At 40.9% G+C, this 19,626-nt stretch overlaps 1 protein-coding gene and 1 non-coding gene across 4 annotated transcripts; both read right to left on the reverse strand.

The window, feature by feature from the left end:
- Window positions 1-1,750: 1,750 nt before the first annotated feature.
- Window positions 1,751-17,690, reverse strand: RBMX (RNA binding motif protein X-linked). Of its 3 annotated transcripts, none has more exons than XM_075720346.1 (11): window positions 17,649-17,690; window positions 16,169-16,295; window positions 15,863-15,969; window positions 10,124-10,295; window positions 8,896-9,012; window positions 8,408-8,522; window positions 8,163-8,288; window positions 7,983-8,071; window positions 6,224-7,479; window positions 5,223-5,311; window positions 1,751-2,779 (listed from the first exon to the last, which is right to left on the reverse strand). In XM_075720346.1, the coding sequence occupies exons 2-9, from the start codon at window positions 16,275-16,277 to the stop codon at window positions 7,172-7,174; spliced, it is 1,143 nt and encodes a 380-aa protein (XP_075576461.1). In that variant the 5' UTR covers window positions 16,278-16,295; window positions 17,649-17,690; the 3' UTR covers window positions 1,751-2,779; window positions 5,223-5,311; window positions 6,224-7,171. The 3 variants fall into 3 exon arrangements, with proteins under 3 accessions (XP_075576461.1, XP_075576459.1, XP_075576460.1); XM_075720344.1 differs by having other exon boundaries at window positions 7,983-8,086; XM_075720345.1 differs by having other exon boundaries at window positions 7,983-8,089.
- LOC142594869 (small nucleolar RNA SNORD61) lies at window positions 16,040-16,112 on the reverse strand. Its single transcript, XR_012831622.1, has one exon. It is a non-coding gene; the product is annotated as a small nucleolar RNA SNORD61 (small nucleolar RNA).
- Window positions 17,691-19,626: the final 1,936 nt, after the last annotated feature.

Genomic DNA, 19,626 nt, shown 5'->3' on the forward strand with positions numbered 1-19,626 from the left:
GGTCTTATAACCGGTACTGGGACCTACAGAAGGATAATTTTTAACAGCCACCAGTAAGAAATCAAATTGCCCTTTTAGGGTTAGACAGACTTTGGACCTTTATAAGGACGTGGCGATGTTCCAGTTCTCTGTTGCATGGAAATACTAGTAACACATAGGTGCAGCCAGTGTGAATGCTGAAGCTGGCTGAAGCTAAATCACGAAACTCACTGCCATCTGGTGAAGTACATCTACAACTATCCATATGTGTGCAAAACATTTCAAATTTATGACTAATTACAAGAACTTTAGGGTTGGGTTTTTTTTTTCCCAGTTCTCATGAGCACTACTATTCTGCAGAAGTGAGTACTCGCAGCCTTTGCTGTCGTTGCTTGCTTTTTCTTTTTCCAAATCTGTCGTAGGCAAGACAACTGCTAATACTCATTCATCTACTGGGGACAATCACTTCCATACGGAAGACATCCACTTCAGCCATCTCATCAGAACATACCAGTTTATAATGTAAAGAGCAAGAGAAGTATTTCAACGCAAGGAAAATTGCACACCTGGTACATTAAACTCAGCATTACAAACCAACAGAGTACTTCACCCACTACCTCCTCTAAAGCAAACCTTTTTTTGTGCAGATAGGCAGGTTTAGTTTCATGACTATTTCACATGCAGCTGTTGCAGCCAAGCAGATGTTAATGGTTGCAACTACAATTAAATGAAAGTACTTCCCACATCTTGAACACTTACCAACTGCTTGAAAGACCTGGAGACATATGCATATTCAGAAAGCCCCAAAATTTAAGGTGTTTCTGATTAGACACCTCAAGGCCAACCTTCCATCTTTCAGAAAGGATCCATCTAAAAACGTTCAGCTTGTTCAGCCATGCCTACGCTAAAATTAATTCTCTGGCAAACCCAGGGTACGAAGGTACAGCCACCAAGCAAGGAAGTTTCTGGTCTGGTCTTTGGAAAGACTTCAACTCTGATTATTTGCTGACAGGGACAAATCAAATGAATTGTCAATCATCTCTTGCAGCGTCAACCTCCACCCCCAAGTTGCAAATATACTCTTATTTGCAGCCTGATTTACACCACCGATGACTATACAGCACAGTATTATTTAAAAAATTAAAAAAGAGGAAGGGGGTTTCTAGACCCAATTATCAAAGGACTCTGATGGCATATGCATCAGTAACAGCATAGTAATAGCAAGTTAAGAATAGCATTCACATGTTCAGAAAACATTCTAGAGTGATTCTCCTCAAAGTCACTTTTATGTAACGTTATGTGCTCATTTTTTTCAGCATAGAGGGAAAACGCCCAATACAAAGAACAATGCTGGAGTATTTTTCTGCTGCGTAATCTACTGATGCCTTACATTTAAACTAATGACTTCCAACGACGAAGTCTGAGTCACTGCATGAGGTAATTTACAGTGGTGGTACCTTCTCACTATTTAGCATTTTAGGCAGGTATCAATCTTTTTTAGTTTGATAGCTCATATATTGGCATTAGATTTTAATTAGGATGATCTGTTTTAGCCTAAACAGCAGTACCCAGACTGTAAGCTACTGCTGAAAAAGGAGTCTCTTAATATTACAGCATATTATTCTTTCTTGCAGAAGATACACTCTGAGACCACTTTGTAATAATAAACCTCCACCAATACGTAACACTAGTGATCTTTTCTATCATGCAAGTGTTTCTGAGTAACAGGTATTTTATTTTAATTAAAAAAAAAAAAAACAAACAAAACCCATAATGCTTTTAACAGTAAATTTATTAACCCTGGAAAATTCTGCAGTTCTACCCATCTGCTACATACAGGCAGACTTACTCCTAGAATCTGCACTCCAGAACTGAAGTTTAGAGTGATATTCTTACCCCCAAACACAAAGGTAGTTTTAAATCCCTGTACAAGGTATGCATGCTTTTTCTTCTTTAGCTACTCATTTAAACTGAGTGTTACTTGTTTAAATGAGATCGGTTTATGTTTACCACAGAAGAAGTCAATATAAACTTTATTAGCTGTAACTCTAAGTACTTTGGTCAATCTCAAGTTAGTTTTCTACAAGAAATACTGGTGTCTGAAGATTCCTCTCTCACACAATGGCACATCAACATATATGTAACACAAAAATGCATCAAAACCAAGGCAAAGTTTTGAAGAGAGCATCTTGTTGCAACAGATGCAGTGCCATCTGAAGTTTTCCATGAAGCTAGTACATACAAGAACACTAATTATTCTGGGGATTTATCACTAGTATCTCAGTACATCAACACCTCCTTCCTCTCATGCAGAAGGCCTGGACAATTATAAAACTGTTTATGTAAGAATACAGTAAAACTTTTCATGGTTTCTTGATGAAGAATAATTTGTAACAGTTTACTCTGTATTTTAGAGGATTAAAACTCACTTTTATATAACTTGCTCTTTTTTTCAGCATAAACAGAAAGCACCCTATGTAAAGGGCAACCCCAGAGTATTTTTCTGCTGCAAAATCTACCGATGCATGTACATACTGACTTAAAAAAAGGCTCACTCTTGACTCTTGGAATGTGTTAGCTACAGCAGACAGAAACTGACTTCCACCTGAGAATTTTTTTTTATATCCAAGAGATCAGTAGTGCTACTTTCAAAGGCAATTCCTGAATGGTAACACAACCCTCTAAAACAGATACTGGATAATACCACACTCTAAAGCCAAGCTTTATCAGTTCCATTTTGTTATCCTTCAACTTTCCAACGCATATCCACTGCTGCACTGCCTTCTTCTAGTCACCATAACTGAAAAAAGGAAATGCAAGTTAGTACACTCTCAGAAACCGAGACAGACAAAAAAGCTAAATGATCTTTGAGTTGACTGTTTTTATATACACAATGTATACATTTGGATTGTATTCAATTTGTCCCTACAGTATGAAAATACATCAATAGCTAATTACAATAATCAAAACAATCAGAGGACTACTTGTATTAATGTGGACTTCTTGTACAACAGTCTCCAGAGCAAGTACTAAGTGAAGCCTCTGTAATTCCTGTGCATGTCCTCCTCCAAACTCTTGCCTACCACAAAATGCCACTAGCTCTTCACCATCCCAGCATGGTACTCAGGAGCCCTGTAATAAACTGGTATACACACTGGTACTAATCTGTATGTAATGATGTACTATAAATTAAAGAAAACTTGTGATCAAGAAAAGGTGAACAGCTTGCTGAGTTAGTATAATTACATCCTTATTTTTTACGAAGTTAGCATTACCCTTCCTGCCATGTAGTCAGTTAAGTTCTATTTAGTGCTCCCTAAACTCACATTGTCACCATGCCTATTAAGAATTTGGAAATGTTTGTAAGCTGCAGAGTAGGCTGAGAAAGTGTGCTTTTATCTTTAATATCGTTATTAATTACAACAACATGGTCCACTACCACCAAGGTGACAAAACACATCTAAGTGAATTGAGAAAAAAAAGCACTTAATTCTCCCAAAAGAGAGAAGCTTTTTCATTTGCCAAGCGTAATTAACATTCAGCTTCCCAGCTAATTCAGAAAATTGAAGCTAACACAGCACATACATATAAAAAAACCTGTAAACATTCTGACAGAACCTCTATGATGATTTGGCAAAACCTTTTAAAGTCACCCAGGATGCTGCATATTAAAGACAGTACTCCATCTCTTTATTAGAGGATTCACGATCTGGATCAGCCTCAAACTGAGAATTTAAAAACTGACTCCTGCTAATTTTTTGCAGGTTGGTGGGGGAGCAAGGGAGAAGAGCTTACATTTAGACATACTTCCCTAATCCACCTTGGTGCCATGCTACTGACATCAGTGATTTTTGAATGAAAAAAGGTTAAGTTTTTTAATCTTTAAAAAGACACCTACAGTTCAAACGGGGTCCTTTTCCGTAGGGTTTGTGATTTAAATATTTCAACAGTCACGCTTAAGAGGAATGTGAAGATAAGGAAAGTAACAGTTGAAATTTTATCAAGTGACAGAAAAATAAAAAGTTGGTCAGGTAGCAGCTTTTATTTCATTTAACTATATGCTTCCTTTGACTCAGAACAGATAATACTTGTGATGCTTCTGTATTTGATCTGAAATATAATCCAGTACCCTGAAATAAAAGCGTGGGTTTTTTCCATCAAGGTAACAGTAGCAATTTATCAGTATTTACAAAATATTACTGGCTTATTCTGACAAAAGCATTGCTGTTGCTGAGACTCTAGAAAGAATGAACTGTAAAACCAACTAAGATTACAAACAAGACACGGTATGCAACAGAACCTATCCCTCACACAAAATGGACCTTCCCTGAAATCGGTGACCATGTGTCAGATGAACAACACTGTACCAACTACAGCTTTTTCTTTTCACCATTTCAAAGCTGGTTCCCAAAAGCCGTACTTGAAACCAATAGCAAAATATGTTCTTACATTTACAGAGCACTTTGAAAACTAACTAAAAAATTATGTAAGTAGTACACACACTTCTTACATAGATACTTCTCTTAGAAAAGGGGATTTCTCCTTATCCTTTGCTCTGTACTAGATTTTAACAGATTTTGCTTGTTAAAAAGTTATTTCCTTTTTTTTCCTAAATAACAATTACTTCGTAGAAGAGTTTTCCAAAAAGCTGTATTAGCATGACAGCCACTACCACTTTCTCTTTTTCCTGTTATCAGAGAAAGAGACAGTCACCCTTCCACATAAAGTCTGAAGACAGTTGCTCCCACCTCTACTTAAAAAATAATTTTGATAGGGTATGTTTCAAAGTCATGAAACACAGCCTGACCTGCGAAGTTTTAAACCATTCTGGAGATTAATTCCTAATCAAAGATTATACTCAGTATAATCATTAAATTGCATGTTCTGCACATTTAGCAAGACCGATTAAATGTCTGTACTGACATTTATTATTCCAATTTAGGTTTTTATGGTCTGGTCTTACGAAGATTCCTAGACTAAGTACTCTCTGCAGCATGATTTAAAGTGCATTTATAATCATATTTTATGCTCAGCCATACCCAAATTGGACCAATTTCTGCACGTGAGAAGTCTCTCACTGTTGTTCCTAATTTGGTAGGTTTAAAAAGCCTACTTAAACCTCCTCCTTCAAAATTCAAACAGGAAGTTGAAAATATTTATCCACCAAGAACGTCCATCTGAATCTATAAACACAGAACCACCAGAAATCCTCCTTCTAGCTATTACACTAGGATAGCATTTACCTTATGTATTGGTACAGGCACCACTCATCTCTGCCATCAACACAGATGAACCAGCATTACTTCAGTGGCATCTTCTAGAAGTTATCACCCTGCAATGAAGAGAAGATAGAAAAAATTGAGAAAAGTATATTTTACAGCATGAGCCAACCTATAGTGCTTCCCCCCATTTCAAAAAAGTCACAAGCTTGGGTTTGCAGATTATTCTGTTGCAAGTTTTACTACTTCTCTTTTAAGTGGTGGAAGATTCACTGGCTTGGAATGGACTGGAATGGCTTAGTGATAGGTTGCATGGCTTATGGATTCTCATTCCTTTTCAATGTTGCACTGCCATGTTAAATCCATAAGTTGAATGAAAAAATTTACTGAGGACTAAACAGTAGTACAAAGCTTTTGGGTTTGTGCCTTTTTTTTTTTTTTTTTTTAGTTGGAGGTCTTCATGTCTACTATATTCAAGAGCATCTTTTGAACTTCATGGCTTTACCTGAGTCATAACAACTTGCCACAGGTTCTGCCACATGTACTAGATATCCCTGTAACGCAGTGTCAAACTAAACAGAGTCAGGCATCCAACTAAACGTCAAGTTTGCAATGGCTTGCTTCAAACTCCCAATAGCCGAGCTGATATTTGTCAATCTAAACCAATTCCTGATTTCACAAGGCTTTAATTTTAATATAGTATATGCAGCCTTTTTAAGCATCTTCACTGAAAGATACTGGGCACAAAATACCCCCTCCCAACCCTACTTGGCAATACTCTTGTCTACAGTGAGCTGCATTATGTCTTTAGTTTCAAAATTGGTGCCATAAATGCTTTTATCCAAGAAGAGATGTTGAATTTGGAGAACTTCTAATGTATTGAAGTATTTCTTTTCCTTTTTTTTTTTTTTTTAAATCTAGACAGCACTTCCATTGCCATAACGTGCAGTTTGTTTTACTGTACTAGAGGAAGATAACTTGGTTCAATTTTGACTTAGACTGAAAAACTAGTTTGCTTTGCTTACCATCTTTGCTGTTTCACAGGCATTTGATGCTTTAAATCAGCTGTGGAATGCTGAAAGATTCACTTGTTTTTATGAAGCCATAAGCCTTTGAGAAGTTGGAGAGAAAGACTTCTTTGCTTATCTTATTTTCTCCTTTGGAATCAAAGATGTTCCTTTAAAAGTGAAACACTACAGAGTTGCAAAAATTTGAAACAGTATGAGTAAGCATCGTTTTGCAGCTTCTTTGATGGAATTGGTCATTTTTTTTTTTTTATTTTTACAGTATTCTGTAGCTGACTTACATGTACATGATTTATTTGGAGGGGACATCTTTTCAAACTCCCCATGTAACAGTAGGAAGGCAGAAAATAGTATTATCCACTTGCTTTTTTGGGTTAAGTGAATGATATCCTCTATTTTTCTTTACACAAGGATCTGAAGACATTTTGTACTGGGAACACCGTGACTTCAAATTCTAGGCAAAACTGAACTTTGTGTAGAATATCCCCACCACCCTCCAAATCACAAGCAAAACTTTGTTTAAGAATGAGATGCTGAACATGTAGAACAATCCATCTCCATGTTAGATGGCTGGATGTTGTGTGGAAGATCTTAACTGCTTGTTCCATTCATGAGGAAAATCAGATGGTAAGTGTGGCATTTCAGGGAAACTTTACTTTGAAAATTACAACACTAGTACACAGCTCAAGTTTTATACATTTAACATCTGCTTTTTGAAAGAAATGTTAACAATTTTGAAATGAAATTAAACATTGGTTTAACTTTTCCTCACAAAAGCATTAAAAGTCATGGAGGGAAAAACTTAACACGCAACAATAAAAAAAGGTAAAAACAACTTTTCCTTTTAGTAGTCCTCTGGTAGTAAAGATAGAACAACTTCCACTTTTCGGGTTTTTTTTTTTTTTTTTGAGAAGTAGTCTGTCTTGGTCCAAAAGTTTAAGAGTGTTTTTAGTATCTGCTTCTGCCTCCACCTCTATCGGATCTGCTTCCACCACGGCCACCACCTCTGGGTGCTCCGCGGCTTGAACTACTGTAAGAATCACGAGGAGGTGGATAGCCCCTTTCCATGGATGGGGGAAGACCCCTGTCTTGTCTTCCAACACGATCACGGCCACTTGAGTAGACATCACTTCTGCTGCTTGAGTAACTTTCTCGGCTTCCATATCCATCTCGTGTGCTGCCGTAATCATCATATCGACTGCTTCCACCATAAGATGGCGGGGGCCCTCGTGCAGGTGGAGCACTACGTGAGTTACCTGCAGGGTCAATGGTCAGGTAATATGGCAACACCATAAGTTATATATAACAATTTCAATCTGAATTTACAGAATTGCTGTATTAAATGTTTACTGCTACTCTTTTGTATGTATTGAGATGTTCTTAATATAATCTGCCACGTTAATGGTATTTAAAGTAGGGATGGCATATCAGGCAGTGAGTGGATTTAAAGACTCTGAAGGAATGAAGACGGTGTTTATTCAGGCAGGCTCTTTACTGGGTATTCCAGAACAGCTTGTAATTTTAGAGAAGAAACTCAGCCATATTTTCCAGAGATAGTTGCAATTCTGAACTGTAGACTTTGCTTCTTTAGCTTACAGCTTATTTAACAAGATGATCAAATGATAACCAACAACTGCACTTTCACTGTGAGGGGAAAAAAAAGCGTGCCACTTCCCCCTAAAACACGAGCAACCTAGTAAAAGTCAGGTTTTGTGACACCTGTACAAATCACTACATGATCCTCAAAAGGGATTCTTACCATAACTCTCATAGGAATCTCTGTAGGAGCCTCCACTTGGATGATCCGAGTAGTCTCTGTCGCGTCCACCACCGTATCCATCACGATCGCTATAGGAGGAAAGACTACTAAGACTTAGTACAAATCAGTGGGATCACAGCAAGAATAAAAAGACAGGGAGAAAAATCCAACAGTAGGTACCTATATCCCCTAGAGGGGTATTCATCACGTGAACTGGAATGACCATAATCACGATACGCGTAGTCTCGTGGAGGTGGCGCATAGTCTCGTGTATCCCTGGAACTGGGATAATCTCTGCTTGAGTAACTACAAAGAACAAGAATTGAGATGTTAGCTATATGTCACATCTCAAAAGACTGGGGATCAAAACTTCTGCAAACGTTAAAAAAAGCCAAAGGCCAAATTAAATTAGTAGAAGAATTTACCCGTCTTTAGTGCTATAGCCATCATCTCTTGGAGACATGTAGACATCTCTTCGTGATGGCATTGGTTCTCTGCGTGGAGGACCACCGTAACTGTCTCTTCCACGTGACACAGGAGCTGAAGAGAAACAGTCCAAATTTTTAAATTTAATTAGCACTTAGCTGCACAGATGACTCCTCAAGGCAAGTAAATATTAGCAGACAGTTTATAGTGATTTAAACATATCTCTGTAGCCTACACTTACAGTACTTTACATTTCTGCTTGTACAGTTTTAAAGCAGCACTAGAAGGAACATACTCAACAAATCACACCAAATTGTTCAAAACACCTACAAAATGATACTGGTATGAAGGGAACCAATAGATTAGGAAAACAATACACTATCCCACAGCAGATTTAAGTTAGAATCAATGATTTGCAACAGCTCCTGAAGGCAGACTTAAGGTGCTACAGCTAACTAAGCAACAAAGTTATTCAGGAAGTCCTTACCTCTTCCTCCCATACTACTGCTACGTACAGGTCCTGAAGGTGCAGATCTTTTAGGTGGAGGGCCTCCACTTCGTGGAGGTGGACCTCTCTTCATGGGAAGTGGCCCTCGAGAAGACCCTAGAAGGATAAGCCATGAACCAACTTGTTATTTCTGTGATGTTCACCTGTATGCCCCTAACACCTGAACTATACAGTAACCTAAGTGCTGTTATTACCATTATGTGATCAACAGTAAACCTCTAAAATTAGATCTCAAAGCCTTCTCTTGTGTTTTGGCCACTACTAGATGCTATTGGCAGAATTGAGAGCCCACCAAGTTAACTTTTCCATAGCCTAAATTCCTGTCAAGAACTGTCTTTTAGAACTTATCCAAAAGCCACAGGGTGTGACATAAGGGAGAAAGACAGCTGATATCCATAATCAGTCACAGCTTAAATGCTCAACAAGTTACTGTTCTCAGAAGACAAGAGCCACCTGGGAAGATGTACTAGAGAAGATCCTACAGAGAGGGAACAGAGACACTAGAGAGTCTGTAGAACCTACTACACAGACTCTTAAAGACAGGAGTTTTCACTATTTCCAGGGGGGGTGGTGTCTGTACTACAGCTTTTACTGGTTTACCTCAGGTGCTGCTTGCTTTTTGTTTTAAGCAACAATTTTGTTTTGATACTGAAAAGTCTGAATAAATAGCTGTATCTTAAAGTTAAAGAATATCCAGTATCAAGTAACATACTATCCTTCCACTTCAGAAAGCTTCAACCTCAACACACTACTATTTTGTAACAACAAACAAGGCTTAGCTTCCCTAACTTCCACTACGATCTGGAAGGATCAGTCCTACAATTTAGTAAGTTTAGACCTCTTGCTAGTAAGAATGAAAGGCAGTTCCCTTTCCCTGGTGGAAGAGAATCGCTTTTTCAACTTGAATACCAGAAAGCTTCCTTTCTCACGTGCAGGGCAGGAGTTTTGCTTTTCTTTCACAGCCAAAAGTCAAGTGGAGTGTTAGTTGTAGAAGGGAATCTTCATATTTGAAAGCCTTTTCTTAAGGTGTACTTGCCTAATCAAAAATTTGACTAAACTGCCGAGATCATATTTCATCATTTTAATAAAGAACAAGGAGTGCACTATTCAGCTGTTTGACTTTTTTTTCCAGTAGGATTATTGTCATCTTCCAATGGGATTGTCTTGTATGTTGTCCAAGTATATAATGAGAGAGGTAAATACATACCCAAATGACTCCCTCTTGAAGGTGGTCCTCTCGCGCCACTTCCGCCTCTTCCACCTCTAAGGCCCCTGGGAGGACCTCTGCTTCGTGGAGGGGGTGGCGGCCCACGCCTACCACCACTTTCAAAGGATGGCTTGGTTGCTTGTTCCACTTTAATTGCTTTCCCATCTAATGACTAAAGAAGAAGCTGCTTTACTTACTGCTCAGTCATGTTTGTATTTCTTAAATTAAGCCCCTCTTGCTTCACTATTATAGGGCTTCCATTTCATAAAGTTAGAGCAACTCTAGGACTGATTTCAGTCTTCAGTATTAGTCCCCATGTACTCAGCAGCATGGTGGGCCTAATTTCTACAGTACTTCATTCTTGTGGTATTGATGAAAAAAAAAATACAGAGCAGCATCAGAAAGGACTTTCAGTGAAAACACAAGTGTCCAATGATTACGGCAGCCCCATGTCATTTATTCTGTAAATGAAACACGATTTATGATCTCCAATTTACTTTCAATTGCCACAGACTTTTGTGCCAAACTAGGACTGCACCCGTAGTTACAGGACTAAGCTGAAGGTATCTTAGCTTCAGTTGGGGTTTCTGGCAATGGGGAGGCCGTTTAGTACATTTTCTTGATGTCCTGATAAAACGGTGATGACTGAAGTGTTTAGAAGTAATTTCAGCATCTACAAAGCAGACTGAGCATGATAATTCACCCCTCTTTTCTACTGTTTCAAGCTGGGTTTTCAAAAAAAGGTGACTGTCACAATTTACTCTATTACTTGCTTTTCCAGAGTGGAGGTGCTTTGTGGGTTTTTTTTTTTGTTTGTTTGAGGGGCTTGGGGGGGGGAGGGTGTTGGAAAAAAGTGAAAGCTTTTTCTGGAATATAGACCTGCAATAACAAGAACTCTGCAGCCGACTATTATACCTCAAATGTGAGCAAGTGGTAAGACATACTAAGTAACTCAACCTAATTAATCAAATTTCCGTATAAACTTCCAGGCACCACAAATTTGGTAATTATAGCAGAGCTAAGATCACAAGCTCTACTGAAGTTAGGTTACTGCGCATCTATCCTGGCAAACATGGTTTATTTGCCTTTTTTAGCAGTTAAATATTAACTCTGCTATGACAACTAATGAATTATACACGCAGGAAGTGTTGTTTATTGCACTTCTTTGCTGCAATAAATGAACAAGAACATGACTGCCAGTAATGGCTTATTCTGAACTGCTGATAGTTGTTTACTGAGGTACTGAATCTTTTTTGTTCTCCAGTGAAATCTAGTCCTCTCTGAAATCATCCACTTTAGTAGCTCATGTATTCTGCCACCATATGTAGTTGTAGCTACTGTTTCAAAAACCTATGTGTATATCCACAGGTCCAACTTGATCCATTGTGAGGAAAAGAATACTAGCAAAACCATACTGGTCTTCGCTTTGACTCAAGTATTTTACTTATGGAAGGTTCCTCAAAAAGCCTTTCAGCATGACAAGCTGAAACATTCCAGGAGCGAGCATTAGTACCTCTCATCACTGGAACTTCTCAGTTTGTATCATTATTTTGACATCATCATTCATCTGCCTCAGTAATGCTTTTCAAAACAGGAACAGTGGAAGCCTTAAGCTTTGCCATCATGACCACTGCTGTCCTCAATTTCACAGCAGATTCCTGACAGCTTATTTCAAGTTTGGAAACCAAACACCATTCCCTTCTGCTAGCATCGGTTCTGAAAACCTGGATGCTAGGTCAAAGTTCTTTCCTTTTTTATGTAGGAGGTACAGTCTTCCTTATCATTTTTCCTCCTATTTCCTTCTGCTTTGCACTTATGCATCTTACCTAGGCAAAACACAGGTTTCTTTTGAAACTGCTTTATGCAAGCAGTCTTAAAAAGCTATACCTAAGTTCCAAAAAGACCTTTCATTAGGTCCAAGAAGATTCTTTCTTTCCTTCTCTTAACCAGGAAGAGATATTTGCCAGTTTGTCCTGTTTTAAAGCAGAGGGGACAACTTCATTTTATACGTTCTTAGGTCAAAGAAGAAAGGTCTCATCTCACTGAACAGGTAAAACTCAGACAAGTCATCTCAGAGTAAGGAATTTTTTCCAATGAGCCCAGAGCACCAGCTGTCAACACAAACACTCATTACTTGGTGTTTATAACCTTGATTCAGAGTGTTACAGTAGCCTTTTTAGTATGATACGGGCACCATAAAGTGCAGTCACCTTGGAGCTAAAAAGTAGGAAAGTCATTTAGGATACGAGTCATTTAAGGATAATAATAGATTGGCAATCATAAATACTCCTGTAAGTGGAATGAACAATTGATACAGCTTTGTAAGGTGAGCCAGGGAACCTTAACCAAACAATTATTGAGAACTGTCCTGCAAACTGTTCCATATTCCAACAGAAAAGATGAAGGAAATTTGAAGTTTTGGGAGTGGGGCAGAAATCAAGTATTGTGAAGAAACAGGTACAGAAACTTGCATGGAACTGCAACCTAACACCACACAGGGCTTTCCTCTCCAATAGATCATTTTACTGTTGATGCTGCAGTGACTCCACCATTTCTGTATGTTCCTTGATGGCACATCAAGTGGGCTTCCTTTCACCAAATATATTCAAGAACTGAAGATCATTTCTTATTAGGCTGAGCTTCTATGTATTGTCTTGCTTCTTTACCTAAAGAACTGGAAACACTTTCTGTTGATCAGAGGAAGACAAACTTCTACAGCACTGAGTACAGTTCAGACTGTTTGGATTGTAGTACTTGCTTCCAACCTCTTAACACAGTCCAGCTGGCTTGGCACGTCTACACTGGAATTAAATCTTTGGCTTGTCCTGGATGTTTCCTCTAAGGTATTCTCTCTTTAATTATCCATTTTGTCCTCAGGACTTAAAATCGAAAGATCATGAGAACAGCCTACTGCACAGAATGTCCGCTAGAGTTGGAGTATTCACACTTGTGTCCAGATAAGCACGTGCATTTCAAGACATCAGTATGTCGACTTGACTACCATGCAATTAAGGTGGTTCTTAAAGGTTAATAATTTGCTATGATAGAGTACTTCTAACATTTCTTTGTGCTGCTCAGACATGCTAACATTGATCCAATTCGGCGGCAGAAGTATTTTAAATGAAAAATCTCCACCCCTGCTCCAAAACCATTATCTCCTGACCTCCTTCTGCAGGACTGAAATTAATCTTCAACAAGCAAGCTTAGACTAGTCTATGCTTGTCCCATTTCACAATGAGAAATAATTAACCCCCTTCATTCCCCCCACCCAGAAAGGAGCAAAAAATTGGACATACGTTTTTCCGTAAACATTTGCAAAGCAAAAAATCAAATCCAAATTTACTCTTGCAGAATCTATCCAAGTCAGCCTCTTCTACTGGCTGCAACTTTGAATTCCTTTGGAATGACAGAATGAGCAACACAGTGGCGACACAGAACTCTTCCCTCTGGCCAGATAGATCAACTACCTCCTTACAGGTTCCGTGAACTATTGTCTGCACAGTGCTTCTGCTGCCTCTTCATAAGTGCCTGAAATTCTCATGAGCTCTCCAATCCATCATTTCCAAAAGGACAGAAAAACTCCCAAGTTCTGGTTTATTACAATGATCTCTTCCCACAGCATGCCTCAAACATTGCTCCTCCTCAGATCTACAATGCAGAGTCTTTTTGAAGTACAAGCAGTACTTATTGTCCAGAAGGCTTTCTGAAGATGAGGACAAGAGACTACCTCATGAACAGCTTCCACATCTTTCTTATCCATGGTCAAATCAAGCTAGACCAGTACAGAACTGGCACTATACACAGCAGCACCTAAAGGTTTATGTTAAAAAGGTCATTCCAGGCCAAATCCAGAGCGAGGATGTTCTTTTCATACACTATTTCCTGCTCAAATTTCAAAGCAGATGAAGGCACTTTTAAATTTGTAGCATTGAAGAGAGAAACCATGAGAATGATGATCCACAAGGCAGTACTTTCTAGCATTTCTTGACAGTGATGCAGATGGCGCATTCCAGAAGATGTAGACATTACCTCATCCACAAACATTACATCTCATTTAGCTACTTTATTAAGCATTATTTTTCTGAATGTTTCCAATGTGACCAAACACATGCCACAACATTCAAGATTCAGAATCAGTTGGCAATTATTTTCAGAGGGATTTTCATTTGAAAGCTGCACTCCACAAACACTCAGGATTAGTGACTGAACTCCCTTCAGTCTATTAGTTGTTGGTGCTTGAAGTTACCTTACATGAGGTTTCAGTGTAATGACTACTTCAGAGGAAATCAGTGTTTAATAACTGCAGTAAACAAGTCTTCAGAACTGTAGCAAACTACACAATGAAGAAATAAATTCAGTAAAAGGAGCACCTTTAAGGATGGTAAAGAAATGACATTATCTGACTTGCCACTCTCTGCCTTGACAAAAAATACTAACTTGTTTAAAAAGGAAGCAAGTCTCCAAAGTAACACTAATTGTCTTAAGGTTGTCCTGAAGCACCCAGAAACTAAGTACACAAAGCAGAAAGCCTGCTGTAACACAAAACAAGGAAGTTTTACTATTTGAGTTCACTGTGAACACTACAGTAAGCTCATTTTCTTATTCCCAAAGTGGAACTATTCTTTATGCTTTACTTACTGACTGCAATGACTGACATCTTTCACTTCAATGTCTTATGCTAACAAGACAAACAGCTATCAAAATCTCAAGTGTTAATTAATCAGAATCAGTAGAGGCTCCTTCACCTTGCAGAAATGACATCTCAGAGATACTTAGAAAAAGGCCAATGCAGCACAACCTTAACGTGACTGTTCAGATTATGCACCAAAGACCAGAATCTGAAATTCAAGTTAACTGAGAGACAGCTTTCACTGCCTGAAGAGACAGCACCTCTATGAAGATAAGCAGCTGTTGACCATTAAGTTGCAAACTTGCATCTAGCTTTTCAAACACATCAGAACAGACACAGATCACAATAGCCTACAATTCTCTGACAAACTATCATGGTATTTATCTCAGAACTTTTGCTCCAAATCCCTAGGTTTTTCTCTTTAAAGACATTACATATGCATTAATTTTTATTTCCTCTTAAAGTCACATCATTGCATTGTAGGGTGTAAACAAGCAAATTCAATTGCTGGCTAACTGTATTTTAAGTTATATTATATTATATGTATATTATATATATATTATATATATATTATTATAAGTTATTTGACATTAACTGGCAAGATGTTCCTCATACATGCCAAGTAGATTGATGATGCAACTCACAAATGTAGGAGGTTATCTACAGATTACCAGAGAGCGCACCAACGCACCAGCACAGTAGGGAAGTCGCATTAAACCCATGTTAAGGGAACCATTAATAACTTTCAGGTAATTTACACACTACTGCATTCAAATATGAAAATATGATAAAAACATTATAGGAGACATGCAAGAATGAAGAGCTGCCTACTATAAAGCCCTCCATCACCAATTTAAAATAAAAAAAAAAAAGGGAGAGTATGACTGACTGACAGCCAGACTTCACTTGCTACTGTCAAATCCATAATGAGGAGAAAGTGATGCCAGCTTCATGGAGACAGAAACATTTTGCCAAATTTAAACTCATGACTTGTCTCCAGGATCTTCTAACCCATTATCTTTCCAACTTTTATTACTAGTTAATTTACCCCCCAAATCAATACTGCTAATCAGTAGTAATGGCAGCATGTAATTTGTCTTAATTCCTACCTTTCCATTCATATCTCTGGCAGCATCTTTTGCATCTGCTGGACTCTCAAATGTGACAAATGCAAATCCTCTGGACTTGTTGGTTTCACGATCTTTCATCAGAAGGACTGCAGAAACAAAGCCATGTTACCCCTTCCTGTAATTAGGCAGGAACACTTAACCTTTATCTAACCTTTTAAGCTCAGAACTTCTTAGAGGACATGAAAGCACCATCATTTCAGATGATCAATGCCAAAAAAGTCATCACAGCTATATTGTTGCTTTTTATTTTTTAGTATCTTAAAATTGAAAAGTTTTTCTTTTTACCTTCCACAATGCGTCCATATTTGCCGAATACAGCCTCAAGGGCTTTTTCATTAGTCTCTGTGTTCAGGCCCCCAATGAACAGTTTCCCAGGACGATCTGCTTCAACCATTTTGATTCTGCAAATGACCTATTAAAAACATAAGGTTGTTATTAACAAAACATCAGACTGCAAGATGTCAATGTTGATGATATATGAGGTATAAAAACCATAAAAACCCTAAAATTTTTAGGCTGAAGCAACTAGAAGTAGTACTGCCTTCAGTTGCTTCTTCACGGTATATAGCCTATTTCAAGTAGTTTAAGTTAACTTTAAAAAGTAAAACAAAGCACTGATGAGAACGCTTTTAAGATCAAGCAGTATTGTTGAATGTGAAAAATCTTTCGGGGTTACTGTCTTTCTGTCCTCGGTGGTAGTCCTATCACTCCATCCCTCTAAACGCTGCCATAGATGTTTCAAGAAGTTTACTTAATATGTGAAAATAATACCAAAATATTAACTTTAAAGTGGGCTTGGGCCAATATTCCAAATTAAGCTCATTCTTTAAGTTGTTTAAAGTACATCGAGACTACGCCAAAGCCCTGGCCTACACAACGTGTCAGCCTGGAAGGATACCAGACCATCACTGCAGTTTTACACGCCAAGGCCACGGCTAAAGAGCCCAAGACAAAGCAAAAACCCCAAAGTGCCTGGCAAAGCGCCTGGCGCCTGTGGACAAGCGTTACCCGCATGCCTCCAGCCCAATGGCGGGAAAGCCCGCAGCAGCGTGCAGGGAGGGCCTGCGCAGCTCCCCCGGCACCCCGGGGAGCGGGGACAAAGCGGCCCCCGGGCAGCGGGAGCCCGGCGGGGGCCGGGCCGCCCTGGAGGCCGCGGCGCGCCGGCGGCCGCCCGCCCCCCCCCCCCCTCCGCGAAGGCGCGCGCCGCCGGGGCCCGAGGGGGGGGGCGTGCGTCAGACCCTCCGCGGTCTCCAGACACCTCCACAAAATGGCGGCCACCTTCGGCAGGGGCTCTTCTCCCTCCCAGCGCCAAACGACCACCTCGGCGCTAACCCGACCGCGCACCGCAACGCCGCTCTGAGCTATCCGCCCGGCCCCGCAGGCGCGGCCGCCGCCCTCCCCTCGTCCCGCTCGGGCATGCGGAGACCCACGCGGCGGGACCTCAAGCAGAACCCCCCGCACCTAAAATGGCGGCCACCGCGCCTCCCGCGGCTGGGACCCCCCCCTCGCCCCGCCACAGCCGCACCGCTCCCTCCACCCTGCACAGGGCCAGGCGTACAGGGAGGCAGGCCCGGCTCCGCCGCGCCTCGCCTCGGGCCCGCAGCAGCGGGCGTGCGGAACGCAGCTCCCTCACCCGCGGGCCGGGCCCTGGGCCGGGCCTCTCGCCGCGCCGCCACCTTCCGCGGCCCGCTCCCGCCCCGCAGGGCCCCGCTCCCCCCCCCTCCCCAGAGCCCCCGGGCCCGCTCGGCTCGCTGGCGGCACTCACCTCCGCTCCGACCGAACTGCAACTGCGCAATGAGAGCGAACAAAGGCGCTGCAGGCCTTTATACCGCTGACGTCACCAGCCGGCCGGGGCCCCGGATGCACGCGGCGGCGAGCCCGGCGGGGGGAGGCCGGGGCCGGCGCGGAGCCCCGGGCAGGGGGCGGCCCCTCGCAGGGCTTGGAGCGCCCCGTCCCGCCGGGAGCGGGGCCTGATCCTCCCGGCCAGCAGCGGCGGGCAGCGCTTCTCGCTGTGTGCCGCTCCTCGTCCCGCTTCTGAGCCGGCTGCCCGCGGGAGCGGTTGCTTCGCTAGTTGGGAAACAAAATCACTCGCCATGCGCTCAGTTTAACTTTGGGGAAGCGTCTGTGCGGGAGGCTAACCCTGTTCAGCTAAAACAGTCTCAAGGCGGTTTTAGTTCATTAATACATGTGCACGTCAATACACCTCCCTTGGAGACTTGAACCGAAGTAAGTGTAGTTCAAAATGAAATATGTTGTTGGTAACACAAAGTTTTGCGCTGGTTCAACTAAATTTTTTAATTATATCTGAGGTTCAATCGCAGGTATTTTCTTTTGCTGACTAAACCTCATAGCTGAAAAGTTAGGAGGAAATCTGTGCGTACAAAATTGGCTAAGTTTTCATAATTTGAACTTGTAGATTATCTAAAATGGTATTAATGGGTTAATAAGGCCTATTTAAGATTCTTAGAGTCACCTAGTCTAATTACCGCTCAGTCTTTTTAATTCAAAAACAAACATGGGTTTTTCTGTTACCTTCTTAAAACTAAGTGATAAAACCAAAAGGGAAGTTGCCTGATCATGTATTCTGTGTGGTTTTTAAACGGGGTAGCTATTTTTCAAGTCCATCTGTCTCCACTTGTTACTTTTTATAAAAATTCTAAAAGCATGGTGAACACGGTCACTGAAAACTGGTAGCCAGGACCTGTAACTAACACTCACCCCTATTCCTTGAAGAAGGACCCTTAGATTTCTACGAGATGCAAAAGCTAAGGAATTGCAGGTTCCTTGAAGGTTTTAGTGTTTCGTATAGCTCCCGACTCATCCTTGTGCAGTGAGGGAACAGAGCCAAGATGTATCACAGGTAAATTATTTAATACACCTTGTTCCCATGCTGAAATACCACCAGGATTTACCAGAGGACTTAAAATAGAACCTCAAGTGAACACCCTGATCCCAGGTTTGAGTAACAGGATGCCAATGGCCAGACCCTGCTCATTCCTGGGGATCTGCAGTGCTGAGGGATGCCTGTCAGGTCTGATGGAGCTGGTCTCAGAGCCACTCCATGGTCCTGTACTGCACCTGAATCAGCTGTGGCAGGTCACTGGGTGGTTTTTCCTAGGGCTTTTCAAAGGGTATCCATGCTGTGTGGTAGGCAGTGGTGCCTGGTACTCGTTCAGGCTCTTGCTTGTACATACCAACATCCCTTTCCTTACAGACACCATAGCATGTCTTCATTGAGAAGTCCCTAGGGCTGACAGGGCTCCACAATGCACCTCCTGGGAGCTAAAAGGGAAAAAAAAAAAAAAAAAAAAGCTGCCTTTTCCACCTGTATCTACTGCCCTCCCAAGTGCGTCCCACAGTTACTTGTGCCAGCTGCGTGGAGGGGGAGGAGGGGATGGGTGGGGTTGAAGCCGTCAGAAATGGTGATGTAGTTTCCTAGACCGTGTTGTCTTGTCAGAGTCAGGAGACAATAAGGTCCACCAGCATGTTACCTTACCTGCTTTCTTAATGCATGGGATGGATGTTGCTCAACTCCTCTGTGGCTTCTATTCTCCCTTGTAGTATTCTACAGACCTTTGTTTCTGAGAGGTGCCACAGAGTCTATAGACTCTACCCGTACTGCCTGGTGCCGTTACAGTCGCAGAGCTGTGTAATTGCTGCATCCTGGTTAAGAGAACACCAGACTCTTCATTTTTTTATTCTCCTCTGTTCAGATACTGATATTCAACTGCTCTTTGTGTCAG

Source organism: Pelecanus crispus, chromosome 13 (genome assembly GCF_030463565.1).
Source record: "Pelecanus crispus isolate bPelCri1 chromosome 13, bPelCri1.pri, whole genome shotgun sequence".
Classification (NCBI taxonomy): domain Eukaryota; kingdom Metazoa; phylum Chordata; class Aves; order Pelecaniformes; family Pelecanidae; genus Pelecanus; species Pelecanus crispus.

Bases quoted from the DNA above. Each gene is read 5' to 3' on its own strand.
- RBMX (XM_075720345.1), bottom strand. From the start codon at position 16,277: ATGGTTGAAGCAGATCGTCCTGGGAAACTGTTCATTGGGGGCCTGAAC. The intron at 10,296-15,862 runs GTAGGAATTAAG...CTTCTTCTTTAG, and splicing joins CCAGAGATATGAATGGAAAG to TCATTAGATGGGAAAGCAAT. The intron at 7,480-7,982 runs GTAAGAATCCCT...TTGACCCTGCAG, and splicing joins AGATTCCTATGAGAGTTATG to GTAACTCACGTAGTGCTCCA.